Below are 17571 nucleotides of genomic sequence, written 5' to 3'. Positions count from 1 at the left end.
TGAAGTCCACGATCAGCTCATTCGTTTTGTTGACATTTTGTCAACAATGAGAGGTTATTTTCCTGGCACCACTCCGCCAGGGCCCTCACCTCCTCCCTTTAGGCTCTCTCTTCATTGTTGGTGATCAGGCCTACCACTGTTGTGTCCTCTGCAAACTTGATGATTGAGTTGGAGGCATGCGTGGCCACGCAGTCATGGGTGAACAGGAAGTACAGGAGGGGGCTGAGCACGCACCCTTGTGGGTCCCCTGTGTTGAGGATCAGCGTAGTGGAGGTGTTGTTTCCTACCTTCACCACTTGGGGACAGCCTGTCAGGAAGTCCAGGAACCAGTTGCACAGGGCAGGGTTCAGACCAAGGGCCCAAGCTTAATGATGAGCTTGGAGGGTACTATGGTGTTGAAGGCTGAGCTGTAGTCAATGAACATAATTCTTACATAGGTATTCCTCTTGACCAGATGGGATAGGGCAGAGTGCAGTGCATGGCGATTGCATTATCTGTGGATCTATTGTGGGGGTATGCAAATTGCAGTGGGTCTAGGGTGTCAGGTAAGGTGGAGGTGATATGATCCTTAACTAGCCTCTCAAAGCACTACTTGATGACAAAAGTGAGTGCTACAGCGCAATAGTAATTTAGTTCAGTAACCTTTGCTTTCTTGGGTACAGGAACAATGGTGGACATCTTGAAGCAAGTGGGGACAGCAGACTTGGATAGGAAGAGATTGAACATGTCCGTAAACACTGCAGCCAGCTGGTCTGCGCATGCTCGGAGGACGTGGCTAGGGATGCCGTCTGGGCCTGCAACCTTGGGAGGGTTAACACACTTAAAAATGTCTTACTCATGTCGGCCAGGAGAGCGGTGGCACTGTGTTATCCTCAAAGCGGGCAAAGAAGATGTTTAGGTTGTCTGGGAGCAAGATATCGGTGTCAGCGACATGTCTGGTTTTCACTTTGTAATCCATGATTGTCTGGAGTCCTTGCCACTGACGTCTCATGTCTAAGCCACTGAATTGCAACTCCACTTTGTTTCTGTACTGTCATTTTGCCTGTTTGATTGCCTTACGGAGGACATAACTGGCCTGTTTGTATTCAACCATATTCCCAGTCACCTTGCTGTGGTTAAATGCGGTGGTTTGCACTTTCAGTTTTGCGCAAATGCTGCCATCTATCCACGGTTTTTGGATTGGGTAGGTTTTAAATCGTAACAGTGGGAACAACATCCCCTATACACTTCCTTATGAACTCTGTCCCGATGTCAATGTTATTCTTAGAGGTAACCCGGAACATATCCTAGTCCGCGTGATCAAAACAATCTTGAAGCATGGATTCCGATTGGTCAGACCAGTATTGAATAGACCTCAGCATGGGTACTTCCTGTTTGAGTTTCTGCCTATAGGAAGGGAGGAGCAGAATGGAGTCGTGATCTGATTAGCCAAAGGGAGGGCCATGTAGCCATCCCGGAAGGGAGAGTAACAATGGTCGAGAGTTTTTGAAGTGCGAGTACTACAGGCAATGTGTTGATAGAACTTCGATAGCATTTTCCTCAGATTTGCTTTGTTAAAATCCTCTGCTACAATAAATGTGGCCTCAGGATATGTGGTTTCCAGTTTGCACAAAGTCCAGTGTAGTTCCTTGAGGGCCGTCGTTGTATCAGCTTTAGGGTGAATATACACGTCTGTGACGATAACTGAAGACAATTATCTTGGGAGGTCATGCAGTGGGCATTTGATTGCGAGGTATTCTAGGTTAGGTGAACCAAAGGACTTGAGTTCCTGTACGTTACCACAATCACACCATGAGTAGTTAATCATGAAACACACTTCCGCCTTTCTTCTTCCCAGAGAGTTCTTTATTCTTACCTGCACGATGTACTGAGAACCCAGCTGGCTGTATGGACGGGGGCAGTATATCCGGAGAGAGAGATGATTCCGTGAAACAGAGCATGTTACAGTCCCTGATGTCTCTCTGGAAGGATATCCTCGCCCTGAGCTCGTCTACTTTATTGTCCAGGGACTGAACATTAGCAAGTAATATACTCGGAAGCGGTGGATGGTGTCCACGCCTTCTGAGTCGGACTGGAAGTCCACTCCGAATGCCTCTTCTCCGCCTGTGGAGTCTTGGAGCAGCCTCAGGGATAAGTCAAATTGCCTTGGGGGCTACGAACAAAGGATCCAATTCGGGAAAGTCATATTTCTGGTCGGAATGCTGGTGAGCTACGGCCACTCTGATATCCAAAAGTTATTTCCAGCTGTGTGTAATAGCTTATAAAATGTTCTGGGCTAATAATGTAAGAAATAACACCCACAAAATAATAATAATGAAAAGTTGCTTAGGAGCTAGAAGCAGAGCTGCCATGTCTATCGGCGCCATCATGAGGTCACTTGTGTTTGTCTTGGCAGACACGGGCTGATTAAAGTATATGCAAAACATGCCGTCTATTCAATAATGAGAGAGGAGGGGAAAGCTAAAATAAAATATACCCCACAAAAGGGAGGAACTGAAAGATCTAGCTTGATCCTCATAGTAACCTATAGGGTTCACCATAAGGTCAGACCAGAACCTATTCTGTAGTAGAAGGCCCTGGAGTGGATTAGAACATTGAGTTGGGTAACAGTTTTGGGTGTTCCAGAACAAACTCCACACGTCCCTGTTCATCGGCCCAGTTACGGCCCACTTTTGGCCCTAAGGTCTTACCCAGAGCTTGGCATCGTGGTAGAAGGCGTCCAACAGCTTGACGATGTAGCGGTGGTCACACTTGGCCAGGATGTCTATCTCCACCATGTAATCCTCCAGCTCTTCCTCGGTCTTCGTCTCAATGACTTTGGCCGCAGCCAGCGCTCCAGTCTCCTTATTTTTGGCCTAGAAGACAAATGAGTCAACATGTCAACATTTACATCATCTTCTCCATATTTAGTGTTTTCATGTGATGAAGGATATCGAGCCATTTATAAACCTAGATTTTGTCGTCAATTGGCCTTCTCAAGTTGCCATAACATTAATTTTGCTTTTGTGATTCCTTCTTAACAGGAGTTATGATCTATTGAGACACTGGTAAAATGGCAAAAGGCCAGCACACAGGAAGTACACAAATTAAATCTGCACAAGGGGGCTGTTTCAACAGGCTATACAAGGACAGTGAATTTTATCATAAGGCATATTGGTTAATACTAAGAAACATCATAGGTGGGGCCCGGCCCAGAAGTGAGGTGAAGTAGTGGGGGTTAGGAAGGAAATTAAACTTGTGAAAACCAACTTGTTGAGAAAACACAGAAGTGAATTACGAATGTACAGTGCCGTCGTTTCCACATTTTGTTAGGTTACAGCCTTATTCTAAAATTGATTAAATTGCTTTTTTCCTCCCAATCTACACACAATACCCCATAATGACAAAGCAAAAACAGTTTAAGAAATTGTTGCTAATTTATTTAAAAAAAAGAAAACTGAAATAATACATTTACATAAGTATTCAGACCCTTTACTCAGTGCTTTGTTGAAGCAGCTATTATAGCCTCGAGTCTTTTTGGGTATAACACTACAAGCTTGGCACACCTGTATTTGGGGAGTTTCTCCCATTCTTCTCTGCAGATCCTCTCAAGCTCTGTCAGGTTGGATTGGGAGTGTTGCTGCACAGCTATTTTCAAGTCTCTCCAGAGATGTTCGATTGGGTTCAAGTCCGGGCTCTGGCTGGGCCACTCAAGGACATTCAGAGACTTGTCCCGAAGCCACTCCTGCGTTGTCTTGGCTGTGTGCTTAGGGTCTTTGTCCTGTTGGAAGGTGAACCTTCGCCCCAGTCTGAGGTCCTGATCCTGACTAGTCTCCCAGTCCTTGCCGCTGAAAAACATCCCCACAGCATGATGCTGCCACCAACATGCTTCACCGTAGGGATGGTGCCAGGTTTCCTCCAGACGTGATGCTTGGCATTCAGGCCAAAGAGTTCAATCTTGGTTTCATCAGAACAGAGACTCTTGTTTCTCATGGTCTGAGAGTCTTGAGGTGCCTTTTGGCAAACTCCAAGGGGGCTGTCATGTGCCTTTTACTGAGGAGTGGCTTCCATCTGGCCACTCTACCATAAAGACCTAATTGATGGAGTGCTGCAGAGATGGGTGTCCTTCTGGAAGGTTCTCCTATCTCCACAGAGGAACTCTGGAGCTCTGTCAGAGTGACCATCGGGTTCTTGTTCACCTCCCTGACCAAGGCCCTTCTCCCCCGATTGCTCAGTTTGGCCGGGCGGCCAGCTCTAGGAAGAGTCTTGGTGGGTCCAATCAATTGAATTTACCACAGGTTGACTCCAATCAAGTTGTAGAAACATCAAGGATGATCAATGGAAACAGGATGAGCCTGAGCTCAATTTCGACTCTCATAGCAAAGGGTCTGAATACTTATGCAAATAAGGTATTTCTGTTTTTAATAAATTAACAAGCACTTCTAAAAACCTGTTTTTGCTTTGTCATTATGGGGTATTGTGTGTAGATTGCTGAGGAAATTGTTTTATTTAATCCATTTTAGAATAAGGCTGTAACGTAACATAATGTGTAAAAAGTCACTGTATGCGACTATAATTGAAAGGTAGTGAACACATCATGAGTCTGTCATCCACTTTCTTATTTATCAATGTAATTAACATTATATTTATGAAAATGTAATTAACATTACATTTCACACATAAAATACTGGAAACAGTTTTGACAGTTTGGCTTGGACTTCAAAACCATATCTGGGCCACCGCCCACCCAGTGAATTCCTCAGTGGGTGGGTGGGTGTGTGCGCGCAAGACTTTCATGAGAAGAGAACCAATCAAAAATGCTGACAAACAAGAGTCTAATTAAAATGTTAACCACACTTTAAAAAGCACAACAGGAAAGGACACGCCTCACCCTGTAAGAGTTGCGGAGAAGGAGGAACCACTGTAGCCATGTAGCCAGCCAGCCCATCCACATTGAAATGTCACTACACATTGGTTATAAACACTTTAACAGATTGTACACGTCCCCAACGGCATGATAAACAAGCATCAAAACAGGAGCGTGAGTCAGTGGTGAGCACATCACTACAGACAGAATGTATATGTGTAATAGTTCTAGTTCTGAGAATGAGGAGTAAAAGGTAGGGCTGGGCGATATGACCAAAATATCATATCACAATATATTTTTAGTTTTGACGGTATGGCAGTATTTTATGTTTTTGAATAATCAAAGTTGTATATTTGCTTTGAGTAGTGATTGACCCTAGGGTGGCAACAAACACATTCTAAGTGATTTCAATGGGTCTTTCACCATTCTGATTTGTTGTATACTGTTCAATCCAACAACTGCGCATTTTCATCAATTTATGCATTTCCTGCACTCATTTGAGATAATTTCCACACTGCCACGTAGGGCTGCACAATATGGGCCAACAATAATCTAGGCTTAATTTTGTTTAGCAAATATTACAATTGCGATTTCACTTGGGATTTAGATCAAAACACTTGGGTGAACTGTTGGAATAATGGAAATAGATTGATTATTCTAATTCTATAGTTAGAATATAATGGGCACTTTGAATACAGTGTTTGACAATGAATGTAAAACCCAGGGAGGCGTTATTGTGACGGGTAGGAACCAAAGTATTGGTCAGTGTTTCCTAAGGGACCCTATGATCTTTGGCTACATTAAAATGGTCTCTCTTAGCTAATTCATGTAGCTAACATATTCATGCTTTGCCTATTCCTCTTTTATTTAGAAGATCCAAGATGGCATAGCAGTGCGGTCGTGTTCTTTGTTGTGTGTTTTTTGTCATTTAGCAGACGCTCTTATCCAGAGCGACTTACAGGAGCAATTAGGGTTAAGTGCCTTGCTCAATATACTTTCCTGCAACCCGCCTCACTCAATGTGGAACGGATTCTATTATTGACTTACCCTTTATCTAGAATCTCCAGATGAAACTAGCTAGCCAGCTAACTAGCTACTTGCTATTAGCGGTTTTCACCCAGAACATCGGATTTTCTGCCGGAATAACTGAATCACTGGACATTAATACCGGATCGCAACTAGCTAGCCGCAACCGGATGGATGTTGCTGTTGGCTATTCACTGCTGCCCCCGAAGCAAGCACCAGTTAGCCTTGAGCTAGCCTCGAGCCAGGCCCATATCCCGGCTATCTACCTCTGTTTACCGGACGGGAGTAGCCAGCTAACTAGCTACTTGCTATTAGCCACTGTTAGCGGTTTTTCACCATTGTCCGTGGCCTGCACTACCTACCAGCCAGCTCTAGCCTGGACTATTATCGGCCAGCCTGCACTGTCTGCACAGCACGTTATCGACCCAGAACATATCGGTTTTTCTGCCGGAATCACTGAATCAATGGACCTTTAATACCGGATCATCGCAACTAGCTAGCTGCAACCAAATGGATGTAGTTGTTGGCTAATCAGCCCTGAGCTAACCTCGAGCCAGGCCCATCTCCCGGCTATCTACCTCTCTGTCAAACGGACGGGACCTCCTAGTGTTGACACGGAGCCCCGTCGATCCAACACGACTGGTCTGCCGACGAAATCGTCTGATGTGGTTTCAACAGGCTTCCCGTTACGACGTCGACCACGAAGATCCATCTGCTAGCCCCGGCCTGCTAGCACACGCAAGCCGTGGCCTCTTGCTCGCCAATGCTCCAGCAGCCCCCGAACTCTCCTATTGCTGTTCACCGGACCTTATGATAACTCCGCTATACAGCTGATGCCTGCTGGAATGTTCCTTTACACGGTACCGCATCCTGTTTATGTTTAGCCTCAGCCCAAACTTTGTCGCCATTACCAGCTGTTGTCTTAGCTCTTGCTTATTGGTGTTTCGGTTATTTCTTATTGTACTATTTCACTGTAGATTCCCCAGCCCAGCTCAACCTGCCTTAGATAGCTCCTTTGTCCCACCCCCCATACACGCGAAGACCGACTCAAATCGTTGCCGCCAGTGATGCTCTCTTTTTCATCGTTACCCAACGCTTAGGTTTACCTCCACTGTACTCATATCCTTGTCTGTACATAATGCCCTGAATCTAATCTACAACGTCCGGAAATCTACCCCTTTTTTTCTCTGTACCCAACGCAGTAGAAGACCAGTACTTAAAACCTTTAGCCGTATCCTTATTATACTCCTCCTCTGTTCCTCAGGCTAACCCAGGACCTGCAGCCCCCAGTATCACTCCTACTCCCCAGGAGTTATCATTTGTTGACTTCTGTAACCGTAAAAGCCTTGGTTTTCTGCACGTTAACATCAGAAGCCTCCTTCCTAAGTTTGAGTTATTCATTGCGTTAGCACACTCCGCCAACCCTGATGTTCTAGCAGTGTCTGAATCCTGGCTTAGGAAGGCCACCAAAAATGCAGAAATGTCCATCCCCAACTACAACATTTTCCGTCTCGATAGAACTTCCAAAGGGGGTGGGGTTGCAATCAACTGTAGAGATAGCCTGCAGAGCTCTATCGTACTATCCAGGTCTGTGCCCAAACAGTTTGAGCATCTACTTCTAAAAATCCACCTTTCCATAAATAAGTCTCTCACTGTTGCCGCTTGCTACAGACCCCCCTCAGCCCCGAGCTGTGCCCTGGACACCATATGTGAACTGATTTCCCCCCCATCTATCCTCAGAGTTCGTACGGCTTGGTGACCTAAACTGGGATATGCTTAACACCCCGGCCAACCTACAATCTAAACTAGATGCCCTCAATCTCACACAAATTATCAACAAACCTACCAGGTACAACCCTACATCTGTAAACATGGGCACCCTCATAGATATCATCCTGACAAATGTACCCTCTAAATACACCTCAGCTGTCTTCAACCAGGATCTCAGCGATCACTGCCTTATTGCCTGCGTCCGTAATGGCCACCCCTCATCACTGTCAAACACTCCCTAAAACACTTTAGCGAGCAGGCCTTTCTAATTGACCTGGCCCGGGTATCCTGGATGGATATTGACCTGGTTGTTCTTTAAAAGTGCTTTCCCCTCAATCTTAAATAAGCATGCCCCATTCAAAAAATTCAGAACTAAGAACAGATATAGCCGCTGATTCTCCTCAGACTTGACTGCCCTTGACCAGCACAAAAACATCCTGTGGCGTATTGCATTATCATCGAACAGCCCCCGCGATATGCAACTTTTCAGGGAAGTCAGGAACCAATATACACAATCAGTTACGAAAGCAAAGGCTAGCTTTTTCATACAGAAATGTGCATTCTGTAGCACTAACTCCAAAAAGTTTTGGGACACTAAAGTCCATGGAAAATAAAAGCACCTCCTCCCAACTGCCCACTGCACTGAGGCTAGGAAACACTGTCACCACTGATAAATCTACAATAATCGAGAATTTCAACAAGCATTTTGCTACGGCTGGCCATGCTTTCCACCTGGCTACCACTACCCCGTCCACCAGCTCTGCACCCTCCGCTGCAACTTGCCCATGCCCCTCCCGCTTCTCCTTCACACAAATTCAGACAGCTGATGTTCTGAAAGAGCTGGAAAATCTGGACCCCTACAAATCAGCTGGGCTAGACAATCTGGACCCTTTCTTTCTAAAATTAGCAGCCGAAATTGTCGCAACCCCTATTACTAGCCTGTTCAACCCCTCTTTCGTAACGTCTGAGATCCCCAGAGATTGGAAAGCTGCCGCGGTCATCCCCCTCTTCAAAGGGGGTGACACTCTAGATCCAAACTGTTACAGACCTATATCCATCCTGCCCTGCCTTTCGAAAGTATTTGAAAGCCAAGTTAACAAAAAGATCACCGACAATTTCGAATCCCACCGTACCTTCTCTGCTATGCAATCCGGTTTCCGAGCTGGTCATGGGTGCACCTCAGCCACGCTCAAGGTCCTAAACGATATTATATCCGCGATCGATAAAAGACAGTACTGTGCAGCAGTCTTCATCGACCTGGCCAAGGCTTTCGACTCTGTCAACCACCGCATTCTTATTGGCAGACTAAATAGCCTTGGTTTCTCTAATGACTGCCTCGCCTGGTTCACCAACTACTTCTCAGATAGAATTCAATGTGTCAAATCGGAGGGCCTGTTGTCTGGACCTCTGGCCGTCTCTATGGGGGTGCCACAGGGTTCAATTCTCGGGCCGACTCTATTCTCTGTGTATATCAATGATGTCGCTCTTGCTGCTGGTGACGCTCGGATCCACCTCTATGCGGACGACACCATTTTGTATACATCTGGCCCTTCATTGGACACTGTTAACAAACCTCCAAACGAGCTTCAACGCCATACAACACTCCTTCCGTAGCCTCCAACTGCTCTTAAACACTAGTAAAACTAAATGCATGCTCTTCAACCGAACGCTGCTTGCACCCGCCCACCCGACTAGAATCACTACTCTCGGCGGGTCTGACCTAGAGTATGTGGACAACTACAAATACCTAGGTGTCTGGTTAGACTGTAAACTCTCCTTACAGACTCACATTAAGCATCTCCAATCCAAAGTTAAATCTAGAATCGGCTTCCTATTTCGCAACAAAGCCTCCTTCACTCATACTGCCAAACATGCCCATGCCAGGACTGAGTTTGGGAAACCATGATCTAGGGTAAACAGAGAGAAAGATGAAAAGCAACAAGTGCCAGAAAAGGAGCAAGGCAGATAGAGATAGATGCAAGACAGGAATAGATAGTTTGTGAGCAATACAAGTCTGGACAGTGTTTGATAAAGAAATGTGTGTGGACGTGTTTAACCAGAAGTCCCCACAAGAACACTAAGCAAAACAAATATTTGACCAACTTGGGACATTGTTAGTGTCCACAAGGTCAAATGCTATTTCTAGGGGGTTAAGGATGAAGGTAGAACTAGTGTTAGTATTAAATTAGGTTTAGGGATAGAGTTAAGGTCTTGGGGTTAAGGAAAATAGGATTTAGAATGGTTATAAATTGTGTGTCCCCATAAGGTTAGTTAAACATGACTGTAGGTGTGTGTGTGTGTGTGGCTTTAGCTCCTCCCAATGACCTGGAGATGTGAGGCTGCAGACTAAACAGCATGGTGGGGTCCAATGCCTGAGGGGGCTGTGGGAAAACATATGGATAAACACTAGTCACGCATACGCATCGAGATACTGGCCTACCATAGTTACAGCCCTGAGGTTTCCTGAACAAGTGATCTCACCTGGAATAAGTACAGGGCCTTTTTTAAACATTATGACCCAGAGTTTTTCCTGGTGAGGTCACATGGTCAGGAAACCTAACCTAACCTTTGCATACAGTGTGTGACTGGAGAGAGACATACGTTTATATGACTGGCGGTGCAGAGCAATCTGAATCTGACAATGCGTCGCTGAGAATTTGCATTTCAACACCACCTCCAGCAACCTGCTCTGCTCCCGCCACGGAAACCCCATCTGAGTCAACAGGGTGCCACGTTAGGTCACCAGACCCACTTTACAAGCCTTCACAACCAAGATCTCCAACCCTCCCTCCCCCCTCATTGTGCCTCACAAGGGAGCGCTGACTTCCTGGAAGGCATCAAGGCCCTGGAGTCTCTCCACTGGAGGAGGGAGGAGGCGGAGAGAGGAGAGGTGCTAGTTGAGGATAGAGCTGTGTAAATCACACTAACCTAATTACACTAACAGAAAAAAGAAACAGGAACCAGCTGCAAAACAGACTCACACCACCGAGTCTCCCTCCCATTATCGTAGTGTAGCGGTACAAAGCTGAGCTCTCGAACCCAATCATCCCACTGGGGAACAAAACTGTTCTGTGGTTTGTTTTGCCTGACATTTCCATGGATGTCAGGAACAACTGATTGACACTGGCCCCTCTCCTCTGCCTCTACTAGCCTGCCTGTCTGGGAAAAGTCGATCGACCTCTCCCTTAAAAAAAAAAAAAAACACCCATGCTCCACAAAGGGGCAAAGAGTTTGAAGAAGTAAAACAAGGGATCAGCTATTGTTTCCTGCCTTTTGGGTACATGGTTGTGAGCACACACACACACACTGCCCCCCCCCCCCCCCCCCCCCCACACACACCCCAAACTAAATCCCCCTGCTAAAACACTTAAGGAGATAATCTGATCAAATAGAACATGCAGGGCATAAATAAAGCCAGAGAAACCCTGAGATCCAGTTGGAGAAGTGACTGTGCACTGGGACGATTACTACACCTGGCTGTGAGAGAAGAGGAGCAGACACACTGGGCTCAGTGGGTGGTGTGTCTCTGCTCTCTGCTGCTGGCACAGCCTCCTGGGGCCAATTACCTCCAGGCTGAATCAATAGTGTCAGATAGCAGTGTACAGTAAGCATGGGGCGGTGTGCTGAGGCGTCTGCCTGCCTGCCGGTACACTGTAGAATGCACTCTGCCAGCTAACACAGTGCCACGCACACGCTGACACGTTGGCTGACATGACACTGATCCCATCCCCAACCCGTCTCTAGAGAGACTGTTTGCGCTTAACCTTTGCCCTGCCGTTAAGATGTCTGGAATTCTTGTTAACATTAGGCTGCCAAGTAAATCTTGACCTCCATCTGCAGATTACTTAGAGATCGACTTATCATTATGAAAAAAAAAGACATCTCCGGCAGCTTTGGGCTGGTGAGCATGGTGTTGGGAACACCAGGGCTGTGTGTTAGATTCTCGCTAATGTTCTAGCTAATGTATGTGTTAACTGTCAGTCGCTTGAGATATTAGCCTCTATCAAAATAAGTGGCTATCATCCCATTCTATTTATCAGAGTAGGACTAGGCTTCCGCATAAAGTCAGCCAGAGTTCTCTATAAGCACAAAGAACATGATAACGGTCAAAAGGCATGTGTCCTATTGAACATAAAGAACATAATAATACTAATGACAACTGGCTATTGATTAGTGTTAATTGCTACTGTTACATTGCTGCTGCACATAGAGGATGCGTCCCAAATGCACCTATACCCTCTATAGTGCACTACTTTTGACCAGGGCCCATAGGGCTCTGTTCAAAAGTTGTGCAATCAGAAACACCTTTATTCGCCAACTACATTTACATAGACAGAATTTGATTTGGTAAATGATGCCACAGTAAAACAGAATCAACACTGAATATAGAAGATAAACATAATATACAGACAGTATATACGGAATAGAGTGCCATTTGTGACACAAACACAGATGTCACATCCAGATGCAGTCTGTGGCATACGCTATGCTTCCTCTGTGCCAATGTGTCTCTTATCTCCACAGGATGTTTGGCTCTAGTCCCCAGAGGTCAGGAGGACGGTCAAGGAGATCACAGGAGTTCATACAGCCCAAATCAGTCCCCGGGCAGACAGACAGGGCAGGCAGGAAGACCGAGCCAGGGGATTGGTTAGTGTACACTAAGCCCTCTGCAAATAAGCTTTGGCTTTAGAGGGGATGATCATTAGCGTCTTCCAGGAGCTTTCAATGCTGGCTGTGTATGTAGACAGCGATGTGCTGTTCTCTAGTCTACCTGCCTTTCCACTGGAAACATTTTATTTATATTGTCTTACATACACTGAGGATCAGGGGCGGTGTGTTCATTAGGGCGATATGGGCGACGCACTGCCAAATGGGAAAAGGAAGGGATTTTTTTTCTAATCAATTATATCACGGCAACAGTAGTTATCAGTGTTCTAATCTAGACGTCTGATCTGCCACTAAATGTCCAATCAGGCTAAAGTCGTGCTTCAAATGGCCCCGCCCCTTTTGGGGCGATTTCAGTCAGGTTGAAAAACGCCCCAGAAGTCTCTCATAGACTCATGTAAAATCTATTTTTTTCAAATATCAGAACTTTCAATACAATCTCTATGGGTTCCGGGAGGGCTTGCACTTACGCGCTTTCGTCATACGTAACATAACCATGAACGTAACTAAGAAAAGAGCGGGTAGCAGCGTCAATCAATTCACGTACTACTGTCAAGATGGCTAGCGTTCAGTGCAACTCGATTGTCTCTTTGAAAGAAGTTCCTTTTTGTCGGCGAACAAATCAAGATAAATTGGCAACGAAACAATTAGGACCTCCCAGACCAAATTTAATAATTCAACAGGTTTCTACTAAAGGGGGAAAGTCCTACACCCGAGGATTTTCCAAAAATTGGTACGAACGAAAAACCTGGCTAGCAGGCTGCGATGTAGCTAATGCAGTCTTCTGCTACCCCTGCTTACTCTTTCACCCTGAAGGCGGCACGGCAGACAGCACCGCTTGGACAGCGACTGGTGTAACGGACATGCACCATCTTTCAGAAAAGATTAAGAAACATGAGCTGTCAAAGACCCACATGGATAGCTGTTTGAGATTGTCTGCTTTGGGGAGAGTGAACATTGCCACTCAACTGGATGAGGGATACAGGCTAGCTGTCCGCCGCCACAACGATGAGGTTAGCAAGAACCGCCACATCCTCAGCCGGCTAATCCAGTGTGTGAAGTTTTGCGGAGTGTTTGAGTTAGCTTTGCGAGGCAAAGATTAAACTGAGGGCTCCACCAACCCTGGTATTTTTCTTGGACTTGTCAACTTTGTGGCACAATTAGATGAGGTGTTTTATGGAAATGCATATTGTTTATGCAGTGTTGAGGAATGTGAAAGAACACCCTTGATTATTTTTACTGTGATAACTTATTTTGCTTTTGTAAGCCAACACTTTTGAGATCAGTCAATAAATGCTTCTGGTATTGACTTATATGCTGCCCCTGTCTTCATGTTGTTGCTGGACATATCTTTTTTTAAATGTGTGTAGGTCACCCTAAATCATCAGAAAAATTGCCCCCCCCTGAGAATTTTTTCAGGAGCCGCCACTGCTGAGGATTACACAGAGTTAAACTCTTAATGTAGCTTTATTTACAGAGTTGTTCAACACGGGTGGGGGACACAGCAGGGTAGTTCAAACTTTGAACTGTCTTTCGGGATGTGGTAGTTTCGCTGCGAGGTATTGTGAAAGGTTTCAGGCTTTCAATCTGTTATGACTAGTTAACTCATGATTTTCTCAGTCTCACAAAACATCCCCTCCCTCGCCCACACTCAGACAGTCACCACTGAGGCAACCTGCTACATACAGACAGGGGGCTGGGGAGTCACGGGGGACAAGCCTCTACAGGAGAGTCCTTATCAGGCTGGTCACAGCTGGGCCCCACAGATTACCAGCCTTTGAGCACAAACATGTGCTTTCACTATGCAGGCCTCCTGTATTACAGGACAATCTTGACTGCATCCCAAATGGCACCCTATGCCTACATAGTGCACTACTTTCTGGTCAAAAGTAGTGCATTACATAGGGAAAAGGGTACCATTTGGGACACCGGCCTCGGGTAATGCTACGCTAACTAACGCCACTAGGACAACTTACAGTACAAGGCAACAGCAGCCAGGGAGCCTGCTCAGCAGCACGTGTCCCATTAATAAGTAAAGGGGACCTGTCGGCACTTGTGCTTCGGCAGCGGCAAACACAACATCCTGTGACACACGGGTCAGCAGGAAGTGAGACATTCTCCCATCTCAGCGATAGCCGTCATGTGGTGGAGATTTATGTAACTCTGCTCTAGTCATGACTACCTGTAGCCCTGGGAAATCGTTGGTCTCAGGAGTGAACAAGTTGATGCACACTTGAGTTTTAAAAATAATAATAATAATAATAATAATAATAATAATAATAATAATAAGCCATTTAGCAGACGCATACATATTTTTTTTTTTGTGTATGGGTGGTCCCGGGGATCGAACCCACTACCTTGGCGTTACAAGCGCCGTGCTCTACCAGCTGAGCTACAGAGGACCACATGATAGTCGAGGGCTCCCGCCTCCCAGTTAGTTCAAGCAGACTAGATACAGATACCTGTATACTGTTCCCAGAGCAGCTTTAAGTTAACTACTGACGCGTGACACTGACTACTATGTCCTCCTTACCATCTGGTGACAGTGACAGGCCAATGGGGCCCATTAACCTGAGAGTGATGCCTAACCGTGATACCCCCATGACACGTAAAACCTGAGAGAGTGTCACAAAGCCCTGTGTTCACCCGGATGTGTGCAGCCAACCCAGATCATAAGGCCAGCGGCTGGCAAGACTGACACCTACACTCTACTGGAATCAAAAGGAAGCATGTGACCAGCAATGTTTGTTTCACAGCTGTTCTAAGGGAGTTGTTACAGCCAACATTTTAACTAGATCTAGCTGGCCCTGAAGCACCGGAGCAGTGAATAAAGGTGTCCTCCATGCTGGTATCATTGTAGTTATGAGTGTTCTGGTGGCTTCCTGAACTCCCTTGATACGTCCCAAATGGCACCCTATTCCCTATATCGTGCACTACTTTTGATGGGCTCTGAAAGTAGTGCACTATAAAGGGAATAGGTTACTATTTGGGACGAAATCTCTCTCTAGTCTGGACGGGCTGTGGAGCGGAGTCCCGAGACCCCATCCCACAGACGGATTAGTCAGTAGCCTGAAGGCCATATAGGATGTTTCCATCACTCCTCCGGCCCACAGCTTCCCTCCTGACCCTGACTGCTCCATGTGTGGAGCACTGACTTTACTTTGACATGTTAGTCATTTAGCAGACGCTCTTATCCAGAGAGACTTACAGTTAGTGAGTGCATACATTTTTCATACTGGCCCCCCATGGGAATTGAACACACAACCCTGGCGTTGCAAGCGCCATGCTCTACCAACTGAGCTACAGGAGGCTAAATTAGTAGTATACTAAATGATATTCTCTGCCCTGAAGGGTATGAGACATGTTAAGAGATTTTAAAGTCTCCTCTGGTCTGAAAACTGCTTAGTCAAAAGCCACTGTCAAAGTTGGCCTATATGCAGCATAAGGTGGTGTATTTTGGTGGTAGGGGTAACTGAAGGCATCATTTATTTATATTAGGGTGGCTCCATGTTATTTTTCCCTTTCAGTGTCATCAGTGAAATCCCACATGGTGTTCTCTCACATGCCTGTTCACAAGGTATGAGTGTGGGCACTGTACTCTGGTCAGGCCTCACTTCTTCCACTGGCCCCCTAAGTCAAAGGCGCCCACTGTACTACACTTGGCACGAGCAAATACTTTTCCTGCCATGTCACGAAGTGAGGACTAAAAGATATAGATGAAATATCAACCCATAACCCAAATTACTGCTGAGTCTGGATGAAGCTAATAGTGGCGTCTCCAGGGAGGGGTCCAATGCCACAGATGTCTCAAGTTGAGGGAGCATGCAATTGGCATGCGGACTGCATGACAATGCACCCGTGCACAAAGCGAGGTCCATACAGAAATAGTTTTTCGACATCGGTGTGGAAGAACTTGACTGGCCTGCACAGAGAGACCTCAACCCCATCGAACACCTTTGGGATAAATTGGAACACTGACTGCGAGCCAGGCCAAATGCCCAACATCAGTGCCCGACCTCACTCATGCTCTTGTAGCTGAATGGAAACAAGTCCCCGCAGCAATGTTCCAACATCTAGCGCAAAGCCTTCCCAGAAGAGTGGAGGCTGTTATAGCAGTAAGGGGGGGGGGACCAACTCCATATTAATGCCATGATTTTGGAATTAGATATTTGACGAGCAGGTGTCCACATAATTTTGGTCATGTAGTGTGTTGAAACCCATATTGCTTACCTTGTAAACTTTTCCAAACGCTCCATCACCCAATTCTCCGATAATTTCCCATTGGTCATTAGGATTGATGTCTCGATGAACGTGTTCATATTGTTTTGCCTTCTTTTTTATGTCATAAGAAGACAGGCGAAGTATTTTGCTGAATTTAGCAAAAGCCATGGTTTCGCCGCAAAAAAGCTGTTCATAAAAGCCAAGTTTCTCAAGACACAGCAACTATTTTGAGTTTCACTCCTGTTAGACTAAAAAAGTACTCGGGGAAAAACTACCTGGATTTAGAAGTACACACCCAACATTTTTCACACCTTTCAAATAAGAAAATAAGCCGTCATAAACACTAAAATATTGAATCACGCGTTGTCATAAAAAAAAAATATATATATTTCCATTCACATGGCTTATCCACTACACACGATGACCACCTGCTGTAACCAGTAATCAGCTATGGAGAATAACTTCTTGCTTCGGAGTAAAGAGACAGAAGCCCCACCTTATTGCCATGTTCATATGGTAATCTGAACTAGGAAACTCGCATGTGTCCGACTTGCTAATAGGTTGTAGTTATACACGTGCCGCTTTCAAGCAGTTAGCATGTCGGAAATGTCCGAATTTCCGACTAAGATTTGAACGCGGCATAGGCCTATCGCTCCCCCAGCGCTCCCACCGTGTCATGGAAATGTCGTCTTCTGTGCGCAGATCCGTCATCTTTACGCAAGATATATAGTTAAAATAATTTCACCTTCCAGTTAAGATGGGCATGTCGTTTTTAAAATATCCAGTGTTTCCAGATTTCTATTAAATATTACCTATAATAAATTACAATGTAAGTGAAATAGTTTTCCTTCCCAAAAATGATAAGTAGGCTATGTTAAAAAGCAGCTCTTCTGTCTTGGAATGGAGTGGGCATACCCCAACAACAGAATGGTGTCCTATAAAACAGGACATTAACAATATTCACGCGAGAAGACCGATGATTGTCCAGCTCATCCTCATTAGGAGGATGATACCATTCTCTATGAAGAAATAGCAAGCATTTA

General features: G+C 45.6%; 1 protein-coding gene across 1 annotated transcript in view; it reads right to left on the bottom strand.

The window, feature by feature from the left end:
- Window positions 1-16960, bottom strand: part of LOC311136381 (serine/threonine-protein kinase 10-like) — a 52238-nt gene extending 35278 nt beyond the window's left edge. Inside the window, exons 1-2 of the mRNA XM_084170479.1 lie at window positions 16538-16960; window positions 2691-2855 (exon numbers count right to left, since the gene is read on the bottom strand). Coding sequence (XP_084026605.1) covers window positions 2691-2855; window positions 16538-16696 — 324 coding nt within the window. The 5' untranslated portion in view covers window positions 16697-16960. The remainder of the gene's footprint in view (window positions 1-2690; window positions 2856-16537) is intronic.
- Between the last annotated feature and the right edge of the window lie 611 nt (window positions 16961-17571).

The sequence above is a fragment of the Coregonus lavaretus genome, assembly GCF_964263955.1.
Source record: "Coregonus lavaretus genome assembly, chromosome: 10".
Taxonomy (NCBI): Eukaryota; Metazoa; Chordata; class Actinopteri; order Salmoniformes; family Salmonidae; genus Coregonus; species Coregonus lavaretus.
This window is presented reverse-complemented; position numbering and strand designations above follow the sequence as displayed.